The sequence below is a fragment of the Callorhinchus milii genome, unplaced genomic scaffold, assembly GCF_018977255.1.
Source record: "Callorhinchus milii isolate IMCB2004 unplaced genomic scaffold, IMCB_Cmil_1.0 Scaffold7, whole genome shotgun sequence".
NCBI lineage: Eukaryota > Metazoa > Chordata > Chondrichthyes > Chimaeriformes > Callorhinchidae > Callorhinchus > Callorhinchus milii.
In genome coordinates this window covers 7164345-7191293 of record NW_024704748.1, presented here as the reverse complement: position 1 = coordinate 7191293, position 26949 = coordinate 7164345, and the positions used below count along the sequence as shown (strand labels likewise).

At 36.9% G+C, this 26949-nt stretch overlaps 1 protein-coding gene across 2 annotated transcripts in view; it reads left to right on the top strand.

Annotated features, from left to right (window-relative positions):
- LOC103185871 (A disintegrin and metalloproteinase with thrombospondin motifs 14) overlaps positions 1–26949 on the top strand; it is a 73773-nt gene that overhangs the window by 18064 nt on the left and 28760 nt on the right. For both annotated transcript variants that reach the window (XM_042336890.1, XM_042336889.1), the window contains exons 4-5: positions 10341–10537; positions 25042–25125. In XM_042336890.1, coding sequence (XP_042192824.1) covers positions 10341–10537; positions 25042–25125 — 281 coding nt within the window. The remainder of the gene's footprint in view (positions 1–10340; positions 10538–25041; positions 25126–26949) is intronic.

Below are 26949 nucleotides of genomic sequence, written 5' to 3'. Positions count from 1 at the left end.
CATTCTGCTACACCATCGTGTAGCCTTCAGCCACTTTGACCCCTGCTACTTGAATTTTCAAGCAGAGGTCCACTGCCGCAAAAACTATTAGGCTTTTTTTCTCCTCAAAAGTGAGGGATCTTAAAGCTGAAATTTAAATGCTTTGTATTTTGGGCACCCATTGTCAATATCAAGTATTCCCATGTTGGGTATAACCCAATAGTGTGGTTTAATTGCTACCTCTACTGCCACAGCATGGGATTTTCTATTCATAGAATCATAGAATCATATAATTATACCACACAGAAGGAGGCCATTCAGCCTATCGTGTCTGTGCCAGCTCTTTGAGAAGAGCTATCCAAATCAATCCCACTCTCTCACCATAGCCCTGCAAACTTGTCGTCCCCAAATAATTATCTGCTCTTTTAAAAGTTGTTATTGAATCAGCTTCCACAGCCTTTCAGGCAATGCATTCCAGATCTGAACAACTCGCTGTCTGAAAAAATTGCTCCTCACCTCCCTTCTATTTCTTTTAACAACTATTTTAAATCGGTGTCCTTGGGATACTGACCCACCCCCCAGTGGATTGTGGTGGGTCAATCCACCTGAGGGATCCCACATCCACTGGTGGCTTCCCACACCAAACATCATTGTGGTCTTTCTGAATGCCAGTTTTGTGCTGTGGGACCCACACCCACTGGAGGCTGGGTTAAGATTTCCGAAAGTCATTTTGCAAAGGGTCCTCATTGCCATCAGACAAAGGTGACTTTTTACTGGATTAGATTCAAACCCAGGTTCCAGGGTTATATAGTGAGCTAACGCAGGGCACAATCTACATTGCATTTGCCTAATTATTTATTTTCACCAAGAATATGCATCACATCCAGTTATTTAAACTACCTGATTTTATTCACGCATAATTTCTCTTTAAATTAGCATTAACATTTCGCCCACAAATATACGGTCAATTCACTTTACAGTCTATTCTGTGAAGCGCTTTGAGACCTCTAGAAGACGTGAAAAGCGCTATATCAAATGCAAGAGTTATTATTATTATTATTGTTCCATCTTCCTAAATAAGGACACATATATGCCAGTTGGATGGACCGTTTTCTATTTCACAAGCATTACTCTGTAATTTCAATAGCTATGTTCCCCACTATCCCCCTTGGTGGCATACTGCTGCTGTTACAAGGCACTGAACCAAAGCAACCCTGCCAAGAAGCATTGAGACTAATCATAACTGTGGCATGTACATGTAAGTGTTAGGAAGCTGTGGGAGTCAAACCCATGCCCATCTGGTTATAAAACTCGGACTGTTAATTCTAGGCAGTCAGGATACTCCACAAACCTACTATGTTAGTAGCTAACCTAGGTCTGACTGACTGGTTTAACTGACTGGTCATTAAATAGTTTTGTTCATTGTTCTGATAATTCTTCATTGATCTTAAGAACACATTAATGTTAGTGATCAATAATAATAATCCTTGCATTTGATATAGCGCCTTATCACGTCATTGAGAAATCTCAAAGTGCTTCCTAGAATATATTGTAAAGTGAATTGACTGTGCATTTTGTGGGCGAAACGCAGCTGCCAATTGCGTACAGCAATGTCCCACAAACAGTTGTAGATTGAGTGACTCATTTTTTTGGAGGGATTTTTACCCCCAGAAAGTGATATGCAAATCGACTAACAACCGAGTTTCTACTTACTGCTAGGTAAACAGAGGCATGTGGAATAAAGAAACTTGCCTAAGGTTTTGCCCTGTCTGGGAATTAGTCCCGGGTCCCCTCGCTTGCAGGCAAATGCTCTATTGAACATACTGAAACAAATGGAACATCTTTCTTATTTGAAATCAGAAAAAAATTTTGATACGATTATAAGATTTTAATTCCTAAATGCAATATAAGTAGATTTACAGATAGGTTTTTGTTGGAGTTTAAATACCAAAAGTAGGACTGTTTCAATTTAGTATTTTTTGTTAGCATCCTCAATCTGTAGCAACCATAATGCATAATTGCAGTATATTAGTTTCAAAGCCACAACATTTTTTTTAATATTTCACTGACATAAACTTGTAAGCTGTTGCTACAAACTTCAAACTTTTACTTTTAACATTAAATGTAATTCCTTTTTGTATTACAGCTTTACGTACTGCATTTACAGAAATTATTTCAAATAAAAACTACATTCACGCACACAAGACTTTTCCCAAAATTGATGCTTACTTTCTCTACCATCACCCATGGACAAATAGATTATTTGTATTTTGAAGTGCTCTGGGATGCTACCCTAGGGGCACTATATAAATGCGAGTTGTATTTGAAGTTGTTGTTTGTACATTTCTGTAAAATAGCTAATATTAACTTGTTGTACATTTAGATAGAGGAAGCTAAGAAATAATGGCATAATAAGATAAATAAGTTACTTTTACTCCTTTTTCTTGAGTTGTAGTTCACACAACATGCTGGCGTTTTTCCACCTTTCTGGAGAAATTTGTTAGCAGTGTAGATATTCCTTAACTAAGATTTTAGTGACAATAGAGGCAATATCCCAGTGTCTCATAACTCATACGCTGATTTACAGTTATGCAATAAATAGTAGCCAGGGCAGGTTTAATCCTGGTTTGCAAATTCTGATTATAGGTTCAGCATGACAGTAAATCTTTACAGTTGTGGACTAAATACATCAATTTAGTTCAATTATCTGTGTGCGTAGCTGTAATGCAGACTTAGAGCTCTCATTACATTTAATAGTTGTGCTGGAAATTCTGAGTATTTTAGTGCACTAGGTTATTAGTCACACTTGGATGAAGCCTTCATCTAGCCCTGCAGACCAAAGTCAATATAATGGAGAATTTAACAATATATATTTCTAAATTTGGAGACATCATGCACAATCACATCAGTGTAGCATTGCAGTGCAGACAACCAACTTTTGGTTGCATTACATTATATTAGTACATTTCTCATAATGAATACAAGTGCAACATTCACATGGAGGAAATAACTTTTCAGCAGATATTACCCGCATAAATACATCAACGAACACAAGACACAAACCAAATAGCATTCCATGTGACTGAACATTTCAGGAACTGCCAATGTTGAGAGTGGAGCAGAGTCCTGTACATATTTGTTAAAGCATTCGCCTCACAAGCGTGAAGACCCTGGTTCGATTTCCAGGCAGGGTGAAACATTAGCCAAGATTTCTTACTCCACAAGCCTCTGTTTAACCTAGCAGTAAGTAGGAACTCAGTTGTTAGACAACTGTCGGTCACTTTCCAGGGGTAATAATCCCTTCAAAAAAATAATTAGAATACTTTGGTTACTCAATTCAGGACTGATGTACGCAGGCTGCCGAGTTTAACCCACAAAATATACAGTCAATTCAAATGCATGGATTCTTATTATTATAAAGTTTCAGTAGGAGTGAGAATGGCAATATATTGATGAACCATTTGACATGTGAATTAGATTTGGAAGATAACCTGAAAAACGAAAACATTGGAGATGTAAGTAAGAAAATATATTTTTATTTTGGGAGCATAATATCAATGAGAATGAAATATTAACTTGTATTATGGATCTATACATGTAGAAGTGTAATTGGCTTCCTTACAATCTGATACGTTACCAAGGTGATCAGAAATAAAGGAATATATAATATTTCAAGATATATTAAAAATATGATAGATAAATATGTGCAATTTCTGTAGGGCTAGAGCAACTGTTCATTACCACAACAATATATGCTATAAAAATATTGAAAAAGAAAATAATATCAATGGATGGGGGATTTGGTTTAACTTTATTCGCATGCTGAAATCATGTGACTTCACTTTGTTGACAGATTTACAAAGTACTGATTGCTAAACTTTGGGAGGAATAAGCCCAAGAAGGATGCTCCCCGGAAGCTGGTCCTGTGAATAGGGGCCTAATTCAGCTGTAGGAAAACTGTACTGGCACCTAAATTCCTGCAAAAATACTTTCAGATGCTAACAATAAGGATGATTGCTGGTTTTGCACTAATGCAGCAAGCAAATTGGCTCTCAATCTGCTTTGTTAGTTGATGCCTAACCACCCATTGATGCACATCTGGGTGTTGCCAGTCTACACAAGGACATGGACATTCTCAATAGCCTGGCCACATAAATGCAGACTCCAGAGGGGATGTAGGAGGGTCAGTCTCTTGCGGCTGACATTTCCTGCAATCAGTAGTAAATATTCCACCTTGTTTTGTGTGCCCCCAAAGAAGGCTTTGTGAACGATCTAGCAACTGTTAGCCTAGTGCTTGATAGTGCAAGGTGGGCCTTCGTTCTCTTAGTGGCACATCTTCTGCAGCTATCATAGGTTCTCTTTTACCCAAGGATTTATAATAATCCTTGCAATTGATATAGCGCCTTTTCACGTCTTCGAGACATCTCAAAGCGCTTCAGAGAATATACTGTAAAGTGAATTGACTGTATATTTTGTGGGTAAAATGTGGCAATCAATTGCACACAGCAGTGTCCCACAAACAGTCGCGGTTTGAGTGACCAAATTTTTTTTTATATAATTTATTTTTGTTTTGAAAGGATTATTACCCCCGGAAAAGTGTTCTGCCAATTTAATACTGATAATAATCCCTCAAGAAAAAAACAATAATAATTTGGTCACTTCAATCCACGACTGTCTGTGGGACACTGCCACGCGCAATTGGCTGCCATGTTTCGCCCACAAAAAATGCAGTCAATTCACTTTACAGTCTATTCTGTGAAGCGTTTTGAGTCGTCTAGAAGATGTAAAAAGCGCTACATCAAATTCAAGGATTATTATATTATACTGGGTTCCTACTTACTGCTAGGTAAACAGAGGCATGTGGAGTAAGGAAACTTGCCTATCGTTTCTCTCTGTCCGGAAATCAAACCCAGGTCCTCTCGCTTGCGAGGCGAGTTCCCTAACCACTAAGCTACAGGACTCCTACAGGATTTGATGCTGTTCTGTAGCTGAACACTATCCAATATAGTTATTCAATGGGGTGGATGCTATTTAACTGAATGCAAATAACTCATCTGTGGAGACATGAAGAATATTTTCCATTAGTGGAAATGTAGAAGCAGTTCTGCAGATGTTGTGTGATATGGATGAGATAATTGCAGGTGAAGTGTATTGTAGCAGGACCTCACAGACGTTTTATTAAAAAACATGTTAACTTAGGCAAAGCAATTTCAAGCTATCCTTACTGAACAGAGTGATTGCATTTTAAAAAAAAGCTGTATATTGCATTTAACCAGAGTGTTGAGAACTTTTTGCTTGTGAAGTACTGTATATAGAACTACTCAACAGTCATATGCTCAAACCACATGCTCCGCACCTCATTATTTTGTGTTTATTTTGGTTACTTTTTCCTTTGCTGTATTTTTGAGGTCATTGAATTACTTGCTATAATATTTCGGAATGCATGGGATGACTGTTGATGTGCATCTAGCTTATTGTTGATGCACGTATTTGGTTTTGTGATTGGCAGTATCAATTTCATGCCAAAAAAACTTAATATTTCAGTAGTCATATAGGGGAAATTTTAGCATTCCTGGTAGGGCGGTTTTGTTAAAAGTGACTTAACCCTTGGAATGTTAATATGTTGTAGCTCCCACAAAATATAACGTTAATTCACTTTACGGTATATTCTGTGAAGTGCTTTGAGTCGTCTCTAACAATGTGATAAGACGTTATATCAAATGCAAGGGTTATTATTATTACTGTAATGGCATTTTTCAGCATCATAATGGCATGAGTTTATAACATTCACAACTGGTCCACCCGTAAACACCAGTCTTTCTGGAACAGGTAAGAGTCAAAGGGTTAATGCCCACAGTGAGGGTGTCACCATTTAATTTCAGGTGATATTAACTTTCCAGCTACCATTAACAGCATACGTGCTGGGATTTATTCCAAAAAAAATTGCCCTAGTTCCTTCTAGTCTCTGAGGACAATCACCTACAGCTGTTCTTGTACGTTTGCAGCATCTGGTGTAAATGAGGGATGCAGGGATCTTGTGGATGTGCTGGGAAATATGTGAGTGAGCCATAGTGCTCCCAAAATTGGTTAGATTAGATTACATCAGTTGCACTTGCCGGAAGTATGTGGAATTTGTGCGTGCTGTAATGCCAAACTTTTAATCCATTCTGGTTTCCAATTGTATTGTTCCCAAGGTGGTATGTATGCCTTGTGTTCAGCACTGTTGAAAAGATATTTTCTTATTCATGGCTGTATTCACAATAGAGGTTTCAGAGATGAATTTTAAGAAAGACCAAGGCATATTTATCACAAGTGTAACTGTACTCTACTGGGGTGATACTTGAAGTGGAAACATTTTCTGAACAGTAATTGTAACAGTAACTGCTTTCCTTACACCTGTTATCTGCCATTGTCAACACATTTCAATTGTTTAAATGTAATACTGGGTGGGACTAGATTACAAAATATCAAGATAATTAAAAGTTCACAATTTGCAAAGGTAAAGCATGAACGATGTGTAAAGATGCACAGGCATGGATATGATTTCACAGCTCACAAACATCTAGTTATATGCACAGTCTTACATTTTCACTGGAAACTTAGGGGAACAGGAAGAGGAGCTGCTCATCAAATCTGTTCCATCAGTTTATTAAATCGTAATAATAATCCTTACATTTGATACAGCGTCTTATCACGTCATTGCGACGTCTGAAAGCGCTTTAGAATATATTGTAAAGTGGACTGACTGTGGTATTTATGGGCAAAATAACAAAAAATCTTGGCGGATCTTGTAACCCCAATGCCCTAACCTTTCACCGTGTCACGAGACAGACAGCAATACTCCATATGACTGTTAAACCCATGTGGCTGGCTCAGATTGTCCCTTCTTTAACGAATAATGACCTTTCTATAGTTTCTCTTTCTCCTCCCCCACTTCACACACACACAAACTCAAACATTTGTGCTCCCCCACCCCACCTCCCCGGACTTTCAGGGGAAATCTACAGTAATCGATCAAATCTATCTTACATTATCACCTCTCTTTTTAGCAAACTAATTTCATTTAGATTCAGATTATTCTGGACCAAGCTATGAAGCAATACTCACACCTTCATCATTGCTATCATATGAACTTGCTAGGTGCCAATTAGGCTATTTTTAATAAAACCATTGTGTCTAGAGTTAAGAAGCAAGAAAATGTTGTTCCCCTATTTCTTTACCTTGAGGATACTTATGATCTCCTTCACTCCAGTAATTGCAGATACGTTAGAAGAAGATCTGGGTGAACTTTAAATGTATGCAGCTTGGTACTCATGTCGAAATGAGATCACCATATGTTAAAGATTTTTTTTCCAGTCTCCGTGTCGCACAGATGGAAGCGTTTTGTGGTGACGAATACATATGGGAAAGAGCTAGACTTCCCATGTTGGCCATCAGTGTCCTACTCATTAGAACCAACAAATGGTAGCTTTGTTTATGTTTTTTAAATAAGGAACAGGTCTTTCTAGAAATCAGGGCTACTTCATATGATTTATCTCTTTATCATGTAAATCACCTGCTGAAGGCTTCGTTCCAATCGACATATGAACTTGGATTAAAAGACTGCCATCAAGGGGATGCGATGATTGTTGAAGGCAGAAACGACCAAAATGATCATCAGCTAATAAAATATTACAGGTACATTAACTATTATTACAGTTATAACACCAGCATGCTTATAAGTGCAGTTACTATACCTGAGGTGGTAATTGTAAATAAAACATCTTTTAACAAAACAAAATATGTATGAACTATCATAACAATTCTGCTCACCAATGAAACAATATGTTCAGCGGTAAAATATTGAAGAAAAACAAATACATAATTGTATTGTTGTGAATAGTATTCTGCATTAAGATATTATGACTTTATTCTGTTTACAGATTTACCAAATCCTGGCAGCTGAACTTTGGAAAGAGTCCACACTAAGAGATCCAGATTGTAAGGGTCTTCCATTGTGGAAAGCTGAATATTGTCCCCAAGATGGCTTGTGAGAGCTCTGAATAGCAACATCCTGAATAGCAACATCCTGAAGTAATTGGAGGAGGGTTGCTCATTTCAAATCAATGTGGTGAGCAGGTTCACTCTGTCAATTGTGTCCTTCTCACTTACACAACGCTATTTAATGGCTTTAGGCCAGCGTGTTAACAAACTGCGCACTCACATGGACATAATTACTGCTCGATCAAACACATTCATAGTGTCTTCAGCAGCCTTTGTGAAAGTGAAGAGGAGCTAAAGCACAATCTATTTCTCGTGGCTGACATGACTCCTAGTTTGGATGATGGACCCAGAGATGGTCATTCGGAAAGGTCTCATTGCTCTTTTAGTTATTGATATTGCTTCTCACCAGAGGATTTAACATATGTCTGGTCACTGTTCCAGCCTTGGGGATGGATTCAATGGAACAGGATGCGGATAACCCATCTGTGTAGACATGAAGCTCATTGTTCCGTTAATGACTATGGAGTACAGATTCATTGGAAATATAGTAGTAGCTCAGCAGATACAATCTCCATTTTATTTTTCAAATAATAAAATAACAATAGGAATAACAGTACTTCTGTATTTCCACTATTCCAAGTATTATTTAAAGTTGTCAAAAGCACACACATCCCATTTGATGAAACTGTTCTACATTTTCATCAGTAATATGTAAGTAAACATGGGGTTGAAAATTACATATTACTCTATTAAACTAACCAAAAACTTATTAATACTGTGATTATACTGCAGTGAAGACTTGTTTCAATAGCATAGGAAAATCACAGTATGACATTTGATTATTACCAGAGTTACACATAGAGGAACAGTTATAATGGGCGCTAATTAATTTTGGATCAAAGTTGGCTTTGGCAAAACATATGCTTTATATAGAGAATTGGCTCACAATCTGATTTGTTACAACTTAGAATTTACAATACAGCTATTGAAGAAAGAACTATTTGGCTGATTTAAACAGTTGAAAATTACTATGCAACAAAAAGCCTGGATAGTCATTTGTTGAAATGAGTTATTAAACAAATCATTGCACCTTATTGGACCATGTAAGCTTAATAGTTTTAATAGACAGCATTATTTGAGTACATTGATGTATACCAGGAAGATGCAATCATTGTGAATGGTAACTGTTAAATATGTTTGAGCTTTACATATTCTATTTGAGAAGTAATGTGCTTTAATTAGGATCATAGTATGCTTGAACGTACAGCAGCCGATTATGAAAAAGAATATCTGCCTTACTCAAATCTTGCATAGTCTAACTTTGCTGCATCTTTAAGTATTTAAGTGTATCACATGTGTGGAAATTGTATTTCGACGGGTATAACATTACACAAAGCAATTTCATTTGAGATTCTTGGTCTGAAAAGCTAATTTTATTGAAATAACGTCTTACAATACTTTACAGGGATGTTCTGTGCAGTGCAGTGATTGCAGAATTTAAAAGTGAATGTGGCAGCCAATTTGGGCATAGCAATTTCCCACAGGAGATGAATGACTGATATTATTTTGATGATTGCTCTCTACGAAATTTGGAGAAACTTCTTTTTTCAAAAAGTCTTGTGGTATCTTTAACATCCACTTAACCAGGGAGACTGAGAGATTTATGATTTTAGCATTCATACATCAGCCTTATTCATGAGTTAGAAAATATTGCTGTTATGACATGCCTTATGTGAAGATCTTGTAACTACTACAGTCAAGAATTGTACACATCTGGTGTTCATTTGCTATTGGATTGTGCGTTTTATGAATTATTGGAAGATTATTCTTTTTCCTTCATAATAGTCCTGAACTCTAATTCAACCCCCTTTCATCATACACAGCTTTCTACGTTTTACCGTGATGTTTAGGGTAAATAGTTGATAAAATATGTTGTCTTACATGAAATGTGCTATATAAATGCAAGTTGTTATTATAAGAATGAGCATTTATTTGGGGTCCAAGAAGTAAGTCATAAAGGTACTTTCTCCTCATTGTAATTGGTATAGTTGAATGCATTAAGGATTATTGCTCAAGACAAGACATCTCCAACTAATGGTAATGGTTCTGAATACCTAAAGCTTCTATTTTTTTCATGTTGTAATATACGGTCTTAGTATAAAATATATATTTTCAAAGAATATAACTGAAATTTTTTATGATTCTAGATAACCTGTTATACTTGCTGCAAACCTACATGTACAATGAGCCAAAGTTTTGCAGCAATGGAATATTTTGTGTGACTAGTAACCAGTTATCACCTTAACAATATTTACAATGCAGCACTGAATGTATTATAGAAAATAATACTGATTTTTGCTAAATCTATTCTTTCAAAGCCACAGAATTTGGTGTTGGTGACCTTTCAAACTCTTTAGACATCATTGAGGGGGAGCTAAGTCATCGGGAACGAAAAAGAAGGCATGCAAAGAAAGATGACTACAACATTGAAGTTCTGTTGGCAGTAGATGATTCTGTTGTCCGATTCCATGGAAAAGAGCATGTGCAGAACTATGTTCTGACACTAATGAACATTGTAAGTGGTCATATACTATTTACTATATTTCATCCTTGCTTTACTAACATAATTGAATCTGTCACATACCTGTATTGTGCCTTATATTCTTTAGTTCAGTCATAATTCTAATGATTAATTGTATCCCAACATAAAGGGCTGTGATATATTATGACAGACGATACGTTTGTATTGTAAGTTTTCTTTTCCTGTATTTCGATTCTGACTTTAATTTGTTAAATGCATTTTATAGTATGTAATATTTCCACAGTAAATGTCTATCATGACTTGAGAAAAGTACATATGCTGATTGCTTATATCTCTGTACTTAAAACTTGCTTCGCATATATTCATTGCAGTGTATTCACAAAACTTTTATGATATAGTATTAAGTTAGTCTTTAGAATAATTTTTGAATTGATTATCCTCCATATATCATCGGGATGTCAGATAATCAAATGAAGACATATTAGAGATGAATTATCCCTAGAATAGATTTTCTTTATCTATTGGGTTTCTCATGCCCTTTATAAAGAACATCAGTTGAATTCATATCGGCTCTGGGTAATGGTACTGAGTACTGTGAGGTTTTTTTTTGGTCAGGCAAGTATCTGATATGTGCAGAAATCCATCATCATGCTTAGGAGTATCTAAACTGAGAGTACCACATATGATTACCACCTACAAATTGATATTTGACTGTGGCTGGAATGGAATGCACATTCTTTCTCTGAGCAATACACCTTCCTTACCTAATTCCCGAAAGGATTGGGCCGAGATTGGCAATAACAAAGGATTGGGGATCCCGAGAGTTTATGTTGGGATACAGGCTGGGGTGTAAACAGCAAAAATCACATAGCTTGCCATTGTGAGCATTTTCTGACAAGGTTCCCACTCTTTGTGCAACTAGAACCTATTGGACTTTGGCTTGCAGGGTTGACAGGAACTGAGTGGAAAATCCATGCCTCCAGTCTGCTCCTCCAGGTACTGCTGACAAGCCAGGTAGTCATCAGTTGTGCCTTGGAGAACTATGGACCTGCCTGGCTCAGGAATTGGACTACCTAGATTACCACAGAGGGTTGACTCGATTTTGACATTCCATTGTCAAGCCCGTCACCTTGGAACCAGACCAAACCTGAGGAGATCCCGCTTAACGCCCACAAAATTACTTGTCTACTTACTTATCAATGATTTACTGTTGCATTTTCATTTCTGGGTTTCTCCCTGTTGGTGTAGAAAGGAGAAGATACATTGGGCCATGATAATAAAGGTCTGTTAACATGAGAGGTATCCTTTGTAATGTCTCCTGGTAGATTGTTTGACGTACCCATGATATATGGATTATAACTTAATTTGATATGTCGATAATAATTTAGGAAAACTATATAATGAACATCATATTTTTTCCTTTGAAATATCATTGTATCACTCTGCTTTTTGGAGGGAGGGAAATTATATTTATGACTTTATAAGGCTGATTGGTTACAGTTTTCATGTGGTTAATGGGTCCAATGAAATGACAATTTTGAGAATGTATTTATTTACATGAAACCTGTTACATTACTTATAAGAGTTGGGTTAAACTATAAATTCTCTGTTTATGGCAAATAGTAGAAACTATTTGAAATAATATTTAATAATACTTGAAGAACTGTGGAGTAAAATCTCGACACTAGAGATTTCAATGTTAATAAAAATGCAGGCAGATTGTTTCAATTACCTAAAGATGATTAAATGCTTGAATTCAATGGCCTGGGTTACTTATCATTACTGTTATTTTTTTTCTTGAATTTCTCTTTTTACTTGCGAAGCTCTCTCTGTTTTTTTTAAATTTTACGTGCGTAACTGCTAGGAAGAAAATAATGAGTTTCCAAACCGTGTTCCTAATTTTGCAATTTAAATGCAAATTGCACTTGCATTGCAGGGGATAGGAAATGTTATCACAGTATTTAGAAGTAACCTATGAACCTAGAAATTATAGACTCAATAGTCTAGCATTCTATAGTTGTGAAACTACTTATACATTTTATTGACTTGAATTAGAATATATTTATAGAGCTCACGGTAAATTGTCAATTTGGATTTGTCACTAATACATCGTGTGCTAAAAGTCTTTGCAGAATAATTACACTGATGAAGTTCTACACATGAGGGTTGTGGAATTATTCAAGGTAAAGGTTACAGATTTACTGACAAACTACAGTGGAACCCGGTTTTAATAAGGTAGCTGAGGTTTATAAAATCCCAACCACTGTGAATATTGGTTTGCACACCCACAGTGATTGAGTATGCAGGCAGAGAGCCAGCTTGCTTCAAAACGGTCAACTTTCAGGTCGTCAGGCTGTCACTGATTGAAGTGATGTCAGTGATGATGACCTGATGACCCATAATGTCAGCCTGTTTTTTTAAGAACGTGCAAAGCCGCCAAATGTTTTGAATCAAGCTGGCTGTTTTTCTGCACACATTTTGAATTTTTTTGTACCTAAATGTTTGGTTGCACGCCTCACCCATGCGGTAAATGAACCCACTTTATAATGAAGCCTGGGGCTCTACTCCAGTTAGCTAAATTGAAAAGTCGTCTGTAGGATTCAGAAGGTGATGGTAATGGTATAGGCTCCATTAGGGAGGGGGTGTTGCAGTTATCTGCTTTAAATTATTAATAAGTGATATGGATGAACTTCGTTTGTAATGTTGTGAACTTTACACATGACACGTTTGCAGGGAGAGCGCGGGGGAGTGGGATTGATTTGGGTAGCTCTTTAAAAAGAGCCGTCACAGACATGATGAGCCGAATGGCCTCCTTCTATGCTATATAATTCTATGATTCTACGACACCAGGGTGTGTGACCAGGTGGTCAGTACAGGATAAGCAAGGTTAATAATATTCAAAAGAGTCTAGACCATTGAAGTAGGTGAGCTAAAGAATTTCAGAAATTTTACCTCAGGCGGGGCAAGTTTCCTTATTCCACACACCTCTATTTACCTAGGAGTAAGTAGGAACCTGGTTTTTAGTCAATTGGTGGATCAATTTCCGGGGGTAATAATCCCTAAAAAACACTTTTTTCGCTCAATCCATAACTGTTTGTGGGACACTTCTGTGCGCAATTGACTGCCACTTTTAACCCACAAAATATGCAGTCAATTCACTTTACAGTATAATCTGTGAAGCGCTTTGAGACATCTCATCAATATGATAAGGTGCTGTATCAAATGCAAGGATTATTATTATTATAAGGTTTACTCAGCATGAATAGGATTACAGATGAAATGTCATTTTAATAACTGAAGCTCTTTTGCCAAAGAAAATGTTGTCTCAAGGGGCTAGTTCTTAATAGAATGGAAGTGAAATAATACAGAAAAGGATACTGAAGAAATTGATCTTGGCAAGAATCTAATTTGATCTGAGTTTATCATGAGTGAACATTGTGTGACAAATTATACAAACTAGAAAACAGCGTGATCTGGTGACTTAAGTACAGATTTGCATTACAATACATGCTAATTGTGTAATGGTCTTTTTGTTGCTGGGTGGAACATATGTAGATGTAACAGCAGAAATCCACTGCCAAACAAGCACAATATACTGCAGTATAATAAAATCGTTCAGAGGTATATTTGAATCTTGCAGAAGCTAAACCAAAAATGTTTATGGCCTTCTCAATTCTGCTTTCATTAAGGTCCCACCAGTTCCTGACACCTTAATCAGATTAATGCAGAAATCCTTCAAGTCAGATTTTCTAGCAAACTGGTTTCAATCTGTAACAGTTACGATTTGGCACTAATGGTGGTCTGATTATATTTATACTAGGCTAATTACTACCTTGGCAGGCAAGAACTTCAACAGAGTCCTGATTAAGTCCTGGGAGAATAAAGCGTAGGAGAAATGAAATTTCAATTGGTTTGAAATAGTGCATAAATATTTTGTCATCTGAAAATTCCTATGTACAGTATACAAAGCTTTACTTAAATGTCACATTCTCTGTGCTATTACATAAGGTTAATTGTACTTCACCTTTTGGAAAGCCCACACTAAAGCTTGTGGATTGAGTGACCAAATAATTATTTTCAAATTATTTTTAAAAAAATATATTTTTGAAGGGATTATTACCCCCGGAAATGCAATCCGACAATCGACAAAACAACCGGGTTCCCACTTACTACTAGGTAAACAGAGGCATGTGTAAGGAAACTTGCCTAACACTTCACCCTACCTGGGAATCGAACCCAGGCCCTCTCACTTGCGAGGTGAGTGCTCAAATCAGTATGCTACAGAACTTCATTTGGTACAGAAAACCTTGTGTTTTTATAATGTCTTATTACATCAAAAAGTCACAAACACTTTGCAGGTTGTTAAGTGTGGTAATCATATTGGTAGAAAAATATGACAGATATTTGTCACTCTCAATTACTATATTGGAATGTCAGCGTTGACTATAAAGCTCATGTCCCAACACGGGGTTTGAAATCCACAACCTTCTGATAATGTGGCTGGAGTTCTACCAACTGAGGCAAACTGACATGCCAAGGAAAAACAGTGCAAGTTTTCATGGCTTTATTATTGCATGAAAGTTATATTTTGTGTAACAGTTACTGCAAAAAAAAGCTTTATTTACGCGTCTGAGACTTTATTTGTAATCTAATATGTTGTTGCGACATTGTGTTGCTGAAGGGAACTTACTTTAACCCTTATTCCTCATTGAATAATCTTTTCATGAATTAAAAGTAGGTGGCAGCTTTCTCACCTCTGAGTCAGAAGGTTTTGTGAACTTGGAACCTGAAACTCCAATGCAGTGCTGGGATGAGTTGCATTGTCAGTGATGCCGTCCTTCAGATGAGTCTGAGGTCCAATAATATGCTGTGTGCGTAATTGGCTGCCGCAATCACCCACAAAATATGCAGTCGTACCACCCATTACAGTATATCATAATAGATCATGTTATAAAAAGTCACCATACCAAATGCAAGGAATATTATTAGTATTATTAAATAGAATGTTAGAATGCGAGCAGTGTATTCCTGGATTTATTTAATTGTGAGAAATACTTCACTATATGGACACTCATGGGACTTGAATTAGTGACCTTCACTTATGTGAGTTAAAATTAGTAGTGTCGGCCGCGCTCCGTCCGCTTAGGAGACTGTATTCTATATAAATAAATGTGTTTTTATTAGAAACTAGTTAAGCGGGAGATTTACCACTTATTCTCTTATTTGGAGATTCAGAATTTTTTTTAAAAAAGGTATATTTATAAGGTTTTAGCTGAAATATACATTGGTAGCAACCAGTAGCCAACTTACTTGTAAGAGGTTTCAGGCTTGCATGAATGGTGCAGACTACCAGACAGGAAGTACAGTCTGGGAATATGCTTAGCGCATCACCACAAATATAAACAGCTGAGTGGTGCTGCATGCCAGGGATTGCAATCGTTCCTGCAAGCAGAAACATTTTAATGCCATCAGCATTGTTGACACACCTCCAGACCAGTCTTTACAAAGTGGGAGTCACTGTAGTAAAAAATGAATGTCAGTGCAACACATTTCCCGGAGGAGGCCTTGCTTCAGCATCAAAGCGAAGTTTCACATTGGAATATTTGTCTATTAAGTTGGAAGCTAAGTTAAAACTTTATGGGCTCTAGTTCCAGCTGATGTAACAGATTACTCTGAATTAAGGAACTAGATGAGTATTTGTGGACACCAATATGTCACTTTAGACTGTGTTTTCAACCTGACTAATGGTACAATTGACGTCTATATGTCTAATGTTGAGCCTTTGTGGTTATAGCACAACGATTACAGCTGTTTCCAGTTGCATTCCTGAGATCATTTGGATAGAGGCTTAGTTTGGTGCAGGCTTAGTACAGTGTATTAAGGGTGATTTGTGTTTGTCAGATTTTAAAAATTTATTGTATGAGGAGGCGAAGTTTTTATTTCAAAGTAGTTGCAGGTAAAGTGTAATGTCTTGAGCTGACTGGAGCTTAAACATTAAACGTGTGAGAAAACTTATATTTCCAATTTATTATGAATCCATTTGCAGGAGAGTGCCTTGAGTAGAAAGTGAAGAATTTAATCTGTACCTTGTTGACAAACAAGTTTGCTAATATTGACACAGAAAGATGAAGATGACTGTCTGGGGCATTAGTTGAGCCAGCCCGTGTGAAAAATGCCACAGCAACGCTTTTCAAGTTAAATCAGGCTTTTTGTAGGCATTGCCAACTCTCAAACACTTGTGCAAATAACACTTTATAGTAGCACTAGCAGTGCTAGCACCTGTGCCAAGCGCTGAAAATCAGGCTCCAGGGGGATATAACTAGGTTAGCTCAGGCAGTCCATTGTAGGGCTCTTAACCTTGAAATATTCTTTTCTATCCTTCCCTCCTCCTAATGGAAATTGTATGCATCAAGGGGAGATAAGTACAATTTTGATCTCTGATACCTTATATCCCCCCTCCTTACATCTGAAGTAGGCAACTGCTGTGATCGTTGACGGGCATAATGAGTGTTGACTATTCAAGAGTTATGCTATGTGTAATTACTGCCAGCAGACATTAAAGGAAAATATTTTAAGATTGCTGGAATGAATCTGGCAGTTGTGATACATGATCAGCAGTGTTCTTTCCAGACATGAAATATGTAATTGCTGGACAAGTGAAGTGAAGCAGCATCTTAGATAACGCTTTTGGCAGTCAAACTATGGTATTAATAGGATTATTCTTGTCACAGAAAATGAATCAGCTACTACCAGATAACAGGGATTATAGCAAAACAGTTTGACAAGGATGTAAGATACATTATGGAAGCTGATGTGGTTTATTATGCTGGCCTGTGAAAAATGAATAAGTACAAAGACATAAAGTAAGACATAGTTACGACCTTTGTTTTCATGATAATTCTAATTTTTTGGTAATGCCATTGTGATTTTTTTTAAAAATGGCACAAAATGTTATGTTCTTCACAACGTGGAATGGAGTTTGGTGCTCATTGTGAACAATGAGTGGTCCCAATACAATGGTCTATCCAAATATGCATGAGCCATTTCCCGGTAAACATCTCTACTTCACTGGTGTGATCTTATTTTTATTTTCACGCTAGCTATCCCTGAGTCAGATTGTCAGATTGTGCCAAGTTGTGCAATCTGCATTCTAAATCTGGTTTTAAAGTCCCCAAATTTATTTCAGCCTCGCAGGTTGATGTAAGGGCATGCTTCCCCCAATTTCTCTGGGCTGGATTAACCCTCCAATTGTAGAAATGCAAGGGTGATGGGATGCTCGTTTGCACCAAGTATTAGTGGCTGCAATCAATTTTAATGGCGCGTGATATTACATTACAAATCATATCAACCCCCCAAATCGTATTAACAATATTGTTAATCCTTTAACAATGTGTGGAGTCTTGTAGCGAATTGGTTAGAGCACTCGTCTCGCAAGCGAGAGGACCTGGGTTCAATTCCCAGGTAGAACGAAATCTTAGGCACAACATGGAATACCTTAGACAAGTTCCCTTACTCCTCACTCCTCTGTTTATCTTGCAGTAAGTAGGAACCCAGTTTTAGTCGATTGGCGGATTGCTTTCCTCCAAACGTAATAACTCCTTCAAAAAAAATTTGGTCTAAATAATAATCCCTTCTGTTATTTCCACATTTTAGGTTTCATGTTTCTTCCGCTGTTGCCAACATGTTTTGCTGCTCTAAGTTATATATTGTAGGCTAATTGGTTTAATACGTCATGTGTAGGATAATGAAAATCTAAAATACTCATTGTATATGGCATATTTGTGTTATAGAGTTCTGTTCAAGATTGTAGCATGTTAAAATCTGGATTGAATGGGATTTAATATAAGGTATTTTTCCCACTCAAATTTATTTTTTTCTCCTTATATGTTCATTTCGCCCCCAAAATATACAGCCAATTGACTCTACAGTATATTCTGTGAAGCACTTTGAGATGTCTCAAAGATATGATAAGGCACTACATCAAACGCAAGGATTATTATTATTATTTGTAATGCTGACTTGAATAAAATCATCTCTTATTTTGAATGTTCACAAAGCTACAGCAATGTAAAGCTTTTTCCATTTGTTTTCACCATCAAAGTTATCAGTCAACCATGACAGTGACCACAGGGTGCTATCAGGCTGGAGCCTTCGTCTTAATCACACTGGCACGGTTGAGCAGCTGCTTTGAATGTAAACAAATGCTGCAAGTTTAAATTACACTAATCTCATAATGGAATCGAACTGCAAGCTTTTTCTTAAGTTAAAGATATGTTGTGGGATGCTTTAGAATTAAATAATGATTTATAAGACCTATCCTGCTTAATTCAGTCCTAAATGTACCTTTTGTTTCTTATAATAATAATAATCAAATTGCATTTGATGTAGTGCATTATCACGTCATTGAGAAAATACTGTAAAGTGAATTGACTGTGTATTTTGTGAGTGAAATGGGGGAACCAATTGCACACAGCAGTATCCCACAATCAGTTGTAGATTGAGTATCCAAATTATTATTTTTTGTGGGAGGGATTATTACCCCCGAAAAGCGAACTGCCAATCAACTAACAACCGGGTTCCTGCTTATTGCTAGGTAAACAGAGGCATGCGGTGTAAGGAAACTTGCCTAAGGTTTTCCTCTTCCGGGGGTAATAATCCCTTAAAAAAATAATTTGGTGACTCAAACCACAACTGTTTTTGTGGGGACACTGCTGTGCGCAATTGGCTGCCACGTTTCGCCCACAAAATATACAGTCAATTCACTTTAAAGTATATTCTGTGAAGCACTTTGAGATATCTCAACGAGATGCTATATCAAATTATTATTATTATGATCCTTGGAGACACAACTTTAGGGGAAAGAATAAATTCAATAAAATGAATTAGGGCAGGATTGAGGGAAGCTCAAAACCAGGGCTTGTATCTGGGAACGAGGAAAAAATGTGAAAATGTAAAGGAATAATTAAGTTGTTCTGTTGATGAGATTTTATCACCTCTGGCTGCTGAAAATTATATCAGTAGTGCTTGCAGGTTATGGCTGTTCATCTTATTCTTGAGGGTCAGACAGATAAGAAACTACTGTTGAGTCTTAGAGAAGGGAGAGCCAGACAGGGGCAAGGACGGTAGATTTTAACTGAACCACTGCCTTTCTTGCAAGTTAGGGCCTTTGTGTGAAGTCATTGTCACTCATTGCTCACAACAGCTCAGAAAAATAGCCAACATGATAATGTCATGTATGTTGAGTTTGCCTGCTTATTAAGAACGCTTAGTTTAATGGGGGTACAGTAAAACTCATATTAAGTTGTATCAGTCGGGGCTTAATTTCTCACGATTCAATGCTGCCAGTAAGTGTGGTAGCGCAGTATGAGTTAGGAGCTGATTTGCTTTAGAAAATACAACCAGGGCAAAGAAGTTTCGAGTAGGAAGCTGAATGGTGTTCGGGTGCATGTACGACTTGGACGATTTATAAGGATAAGAGTTATGGGAGTTTTACTGTGTTTTGTTTCCACCTCACTGACACAGATTTTTATGGCCAGAGCTTGATTCTTGAATCCTTTAGCAATGTGTTTCTTCCATTCTGTAGTGGGCATTTATCCATTGAACTATTGGGAATGTTAAAGAGATAATTTTAGTTTGGAGTTATAAAAATAAATCGAGAACAACACATCCAAGCCAAGAATAACTGATCAAAGTGTTCATTTCCAATGTGTTTTTCTATTTCATTCCTATTCTGTAAATGTTTTAGTCCAAGCACAATGTTAATTAATTAATGCAATTGGCTGCCGCATTTCGCCCACAAAATACATAGTTATTTCACTTCATAATATATTCTGTGAAGGGCTTAGAGATGTCTTAACGACATGATGAGGTGCTATATCAGATGCAAGGATTCTTATAATAATAATTATTGTTATAATTTTCTCCTTCATGCTCTGGCACCTTCCTACCTCTTCAACCTGCTTACACCACACTCCACCACCCATTGATTCAACGCAATCATTAATAATAATGTTTCTGGACAAATTATTTGTAGATTTATTCAGACTTTATAATACTTAGAAAAAGAAATTAACTCAGTTCTTTACAAAACTTTGTGACATGGATGCCAGCCTTCTTAAACAGCACTGAATGTGCCACTATTTGAATGTATTAAGGACTACAAAAATCGTACAAACATTATTCATATTTGTCTTCAATTTTACATAATAATAATTATAATAATCCTAGTATTTGATATAGCGCCTTATTACATAGTTAAGATATATATATACAGTATATTATATACATTTATCTTCAATAAAAAAATGAAAACTACAATTAACCAAGTATTTCATGTGTGTATTAAATAACTAGTTTAAATAAAATGTTATTGTGAACTCATTGCCATATAGAAGACTGGCTATACTTTCCCTTTTCCAGGAGCAAACCCTGATCCCCTAAAGGGCCTCAGATTGGACCAGCGACTGTAGTGATGGCAAGCTTGCCTGCTGCCTGCCAAACACATTTCTCAGCACTGTGCTTTTCTACATTTCAAGTGGTGCAAATTTAGATTTTTCATTTCGTTATTACATTATGATTATGACCACAGAATGGCCATCATTCAAATCAGCCACCCTGAGAAAACTCACCAATCACATAGTAGAAATTCTTCAACGTCGATAACCTTGAAATGGAAAACAAAGTTATCTTTTCTCTCAGTGTATATATAATACAATTAAATAGGATACATTGCTGGAGATTCCTCAGCACTAGGAGATTGGTCCACAGCTGAGTACAGGACTGTGTGTGAATGGCATTTCTGAATGTTACCTTTGTTCTCTGCTGATGTCAGAGGCAGTATATTTATTTTTTCACAACCAGTCAGTTTATTGTTTTACATCAGCAGCCTCTCACATCTTTCTTCGGCTATTGAATCCTTTCCAGTGTCAACACATTCATTCTGTATGAAGCTGTTAAAGCACAAGAGGTGTTTTCACAGATTAAGGCAATATTTCTTTTGATTAAACAAGGTTATGCAGAACCTTGGTTGTGCATAGCTAAGGGAGATGGATTTCACCATTCAGTGTTTGAGGAAAGCAGGATTTGCCTTTTTAATCTACGACTGCTCAAAATGTTTGTTCAGCAATGGGCCAAAAGAAACTGCTTATATTTAAGCTTTGCCCTATGAGTTCTGTTGTTTGTAATTCAAGCCATTATAAAGCTCTCTTGTATACATTTATATTTAGAGAAGATAGAAGCAGCAAGCCTACATATATGGAGATTCGCCCATAAAATCTACAGTAAATTCACTTTATGGTAGATTCTATGAGATGTCTCGATGACATCATAAGGTGCTAAATGAAATGCAAGGATTATTATTATTACATACAGGTGCTTTGTTTTGTATCTTTTGAGAAAAGCTATGCTGGAGTGGTATTGTCTGATTTTGACTATTTAGGGAGTAACCACCCCTGGTAATTATATATCTTTACTTCAACAATTAGAGTAACATGTTGTGCTTTTCATGGTATTCTTTTGCCAATAGTAACTTAAGAATTCAAACAAAATTTTAACGAGTGCAAAATTGTCGACTTTATAAGTTACCATGTGCTAATACTAACATCATAATATTACAGAAGTTGCATCATTACTTAAGGGATCCAGGAAGCCAAGATTTACACAGGAGAAAGTCAACGCAATAATGAGGGGAGGGATTACTACCATCTTTGTGGTGACTGTGAATGCACCAAACCTTGGGGCATATAGATCAGCCTGAGAAGAAGGTCCTGAACATTTAATTGTGATCTCTTGCAACAAAAGAACCTGTAAGGACATCAAAATAGGTTCAGTAGTATGAAGAAGACTGCCAAGCAGATCATGTTTAACCATTAGGTTTACGGAGGCACTGGAGGAGGATTGCAGACCCTCATACTTCCGATGGCTGAAACGAAGCAGGTGCTGGGACCATTTTGCCTTGAAGTCTGAAGAGAATCGGTGCCTATGAGATTAGTAGCAGCAGCACTAATTCTGGTGAGTGTATGTATGAAATACGAACAAGTAATATTACTCAATGCATAGAGCATGTTCACAGATTGTTGTCATACGTAATGAATATGTGTTAAAAGGTATGTGTCACAGTTACAACTTTTATTTAAAGCTCATTCTAACATTTTCAAAAACTTAATCTCTTTGTAGATCAGCCAGGACGAGCAAAGATTTCAAGAGTAGCAACTTTAGCTGATGTCCCCTGAGGAATCACCAGTATCGACTACCACCATTGTCAATAGTATTGGAATTAAGAAAGGGAATATGCACCATCTTCCACCTCAAGAAAACCACTTGTCAGTATCTTCAGGAGAAAATTAGTACAGTAGTAAAATTCAAAAGGGATCTGCTCATAACTACAATATCTCAGGAGCATTACAACATACAATTTTGTTTCTGGGCACATGCTGTAGGGAAAGGTCCACTCAAGCACTTCCATGTTGAATTGAGGACAGAAGACTACCTCTGAGGTGATAGATCAGTCTTTCAGTGGCAGTATTGCTGTGTGTTTTGTTTTCTCCGTCAGTCATCCAACTAGTCTTTCCATCGGCCCATCCCTTCAAGTAAGTCAATTGGCGGATCATTTTCCGGAATTAACAATCCCTTCTCCCCACCCCCCAAAAAATATGTGGTCACTAAATCAAAAAATCAAAAATATGTGGTCACACAACCAAGCAAATGTGTACCCTCTGAGAATTACCAGAACCAAATGGCACTAAAGTACCAAATGTGATGGATTGCTTACAGCAGTATTTGTTGCATTGATTGACTTTTCAAACTAATTTAAAGATTATTTTCCCACATCAGATAAGGTTCCTAGTACAGACACTAATACTTCCATGATGTGTCTGTTAATTTCTTTGTATTGTGTTTAAGGGGACAAACCTTTTGAGGGTTTCTGATTATTTCTGTTACCACAACCAAGAGTAAGACACAACAATTGCGGAGGTCCAACTTTTATTACCAAGGCACTTCAGTTAAACACCAGTAAACAGATCAAATGCTCAATATTTTGCAGCGTCCTTTGGAAAATTACCTGAGACAACACTCTAGCAGTCCATACAATCAAACTTTCAGTAGCCTCGTGCCTTTATCACATATACCTTTTGCAGTGTTTTGGCATCGGGGAAGAAGAATTTTAGAGTGTATGAACTTGTAATCTCTTTCAAATAATCTATGCAGATCTGATTGATACAAAATGGAGTCATGTATTTTAGCCATTTTTTTCAATGTATTATAACTGGTTAAATTGTTATATTAATGCAGTCGTGTGGTAATTTATGCAATGGTTAGGTTAGGGTTCCTGCAAAAATAACCATTTTGTTATACATACATTTACAGTAAATTACTTTAATATCATTCTGTCTGTTATATTTAAAAGCAAACTAAGAAATGTTAGTTTTGAAAAGCTGGATTTACACAACATGTACAACGTATCTCTGTAGTTTCACACAATATTATGGATGTTTTTTATTCACCCAGTGATTGTACCTATGGGTGTGCTGGCTTCTGTAGCACCCACACACTCTCGGTTACAGTGGAGTCTTGGTCCCACTCTTTCATTATCATAATTATAATCTCTTTGTCCCTCGCACCTCCCTACTTCTCCGACCTGCTTAATCCCCACTCCACCACCGGCTGCCACAGCTCAGCTGGCTCCGGTCTCCTGTTTGTCCTTCATGCTCTTCCCTCCCCCATCGGTAGCCATGCCTTCAGCCACTACGCCCCAAAACTCTGGAACCCTCTTCCTCGATCCCTCCGCCTTGCCCCCTCCCTCCCCACCATCAAATCTTGCCTAAAGACCTTCCTTTTTTATTGTGCTCAAAGTCACCTCCCCACTCCCTCTCCCCTTGACTCAATCTCAGACTCCGCCACTGTGAAGCGCTCCGAGACGCTACACTGCATGAAGGACATTATATAAATGCAAGTTGTTGTTGTGCCTTCTGTCTGCTAAATGTAGCATTATTATTCAGTGATATGTATTACACTTATTACATTTGTTATTACACTTGTTATGCATCAACACAATTGGGTTTTCCTTTGGGAATCAGCAGTGAATGCTTTGAATATTGATTTATAAATGAACAGGATTGAAGCTTTTCCCCACTTTCCTTCTTAACGTTTGAGGGCAGATTTCTGATTTTCATTTGAACTTTAGTTTTTACAAATTAAAATTTGCGACGAACCTCAAGTCAAAAAATGCAAAAATATATTTTTGTTCCATTGGCAATTTCAGATCACTGACACTTAGATTTTCCCAGTAGTTACTCTGGATAAAACGGAAGTATTGGGCAAAGCTGAGACCTTCATTAGAAGAAATTAAACAAAAGTCTCAACAACGTAATAAGGCACTTTATCAAATCCAAGGATCATATTATTATTATAGAAAAGTTATGGTTCTGTAGTTGAAACCAGTCTGAATTTTAGTTGCTTTTCCTGACAGGAACATATCTACTTTGGTACACAGTACCTGTTCAATTTTAGTGTGAAACCAAATGTTTTTGTGATTGCAGGTTGATGAAATCTACCACGATGAATCATTAGGTACCCATATCAACATAGTATTGGTCAGGATGATCATGGTAGGCTACAGACAGGTAAGTACATGTTAATTTTGTTCTTTATAAAATAAGGTAATGCATAATGCTCACCAGAATTTTTACCCAAACTTGTGAACAAGTTTAATCTGGAACCTTGGAATCTGCATGTGAATGGGTTGATACAAAATTAGGATTTGCTTGAAAAAGAGATTAAATCAGATTTTCCTATTGCCAGTGGATTTGCTTGTATAACAGAAACATTTCTCTCAGCAAACAGTAAATGCTGAACAAAGTCTGCTGCCTGCTGTTTGTTGGTAACCACTACATTCAAATATTCAAATAACTTCTTGGCAGTAACATTGAAACGGGAATAGACCATTTAACCTATCACACCTGTTCAGCAATGATGTTGTGGTTTATCTTTTCTCCACTGTAAAAGCACACAGACATCCTAATTACCTAATTTGACCTCTTCATCAAATATGTGTTACCCCAAAAGTATTAAACCAGTGTGGAAAGTGTATCACTTGATAGTCATACCATTGAAATAATCTAAAATTGGTCAACATCCTTATAACTGGCAGGAATACCTAAGGCTGTAACTTTTAAAGGATCCAAAGTGTGAGCTGAGCAGATCTTTGTGTTATGGTTTGTGAAATTGAGAGACATGCAACACATTCACTGTGGATGTATTTTCTATGCTGAAATACTTTTTCCTGCATTGTAGAGTAATGTGAATATTCCATATATGGAGTACTGTAGCGTTTCGGAGTTCTATAGTCTAGTGATTAGCTCATTCGCCTCACAAGCAAGAGGAACCGGGTTCAATTCCTGGACAGGGCGAAACCTTAGGCACGTTTCCTAACTCCACATGCCTGTTTACCTAGCAGTAAGTAGGAACCCGGTTGTTAGTCGATTGGTGGATCGCTTTCTGGGGGGTAACAATTAAATAAAATAATAAATAATGTAAATAAAACAAAATATTAATAAAAATTTGGTCACTCAATCCACTACTGTTTGTGGGACACTGCTGTGCGCAATAGGCTGCCGTATATCACTGACAAACATGCAGTCAATTCATTTTACAGTGTATTCTGTGAAGCGCTTTGAGACATCTGAATGACGTGATAAGGCACTATATCAAATGCAAGGATTATTATTATATATCAACTGTTCCTTGCATGATTTTACTTATCCTAGTTAATGCAGATAAAGTGTTTGCAGGAATGGCTGCCAACACTTTAATACATACAGACGCAATTTAGGAAACGTACATCTGCGATTACCCTTCTGAGAGCCAACTTCTATCAGTCTGCTTCACAACACCATAAAGTAGACCTTTATAAACAGCGTAGCACCCAGTGAAGATGTGGTGAATTGACATTAAAGTAAAGTTAACTTATTCATTACATTTCAAGGTAAGCACAGACAAAATACCCTTAGGGTGTTCCTGTGAATGCTCTCAAAAGTCTCAAGTAACTGAAATTCTGCCAGACAGGAGCCGTTGGCTGTTCATTTTTATTGGCAAACATCAAAGTTAGCACAACAAATGTGTACTTCCCTCCAGTAACCGACACTTCTCTGACATTTATAGTTAATATCATTCTTTTATCCTCTGATATAAGACAAGACGGTGTGTTTTGTGATTCAAATTACTACCTAAATGTCAGATAAATTGATGTTAGTGTCTAAAGAATTAAAAAGTTATCATTTTATATAAAAAATGAAAGATAAGCAGGAGGGAATTCTTTAAAACGATGTTCACAGTATTCTGAAATCAGCAACAGTTTGGTGCCAAACAGAGGTCAGATTTTGTACTTTTACCCACATCATCAGCTGCTCACTGTTATTTTCCATGGAGTGATTAACCTCGAACAGTTC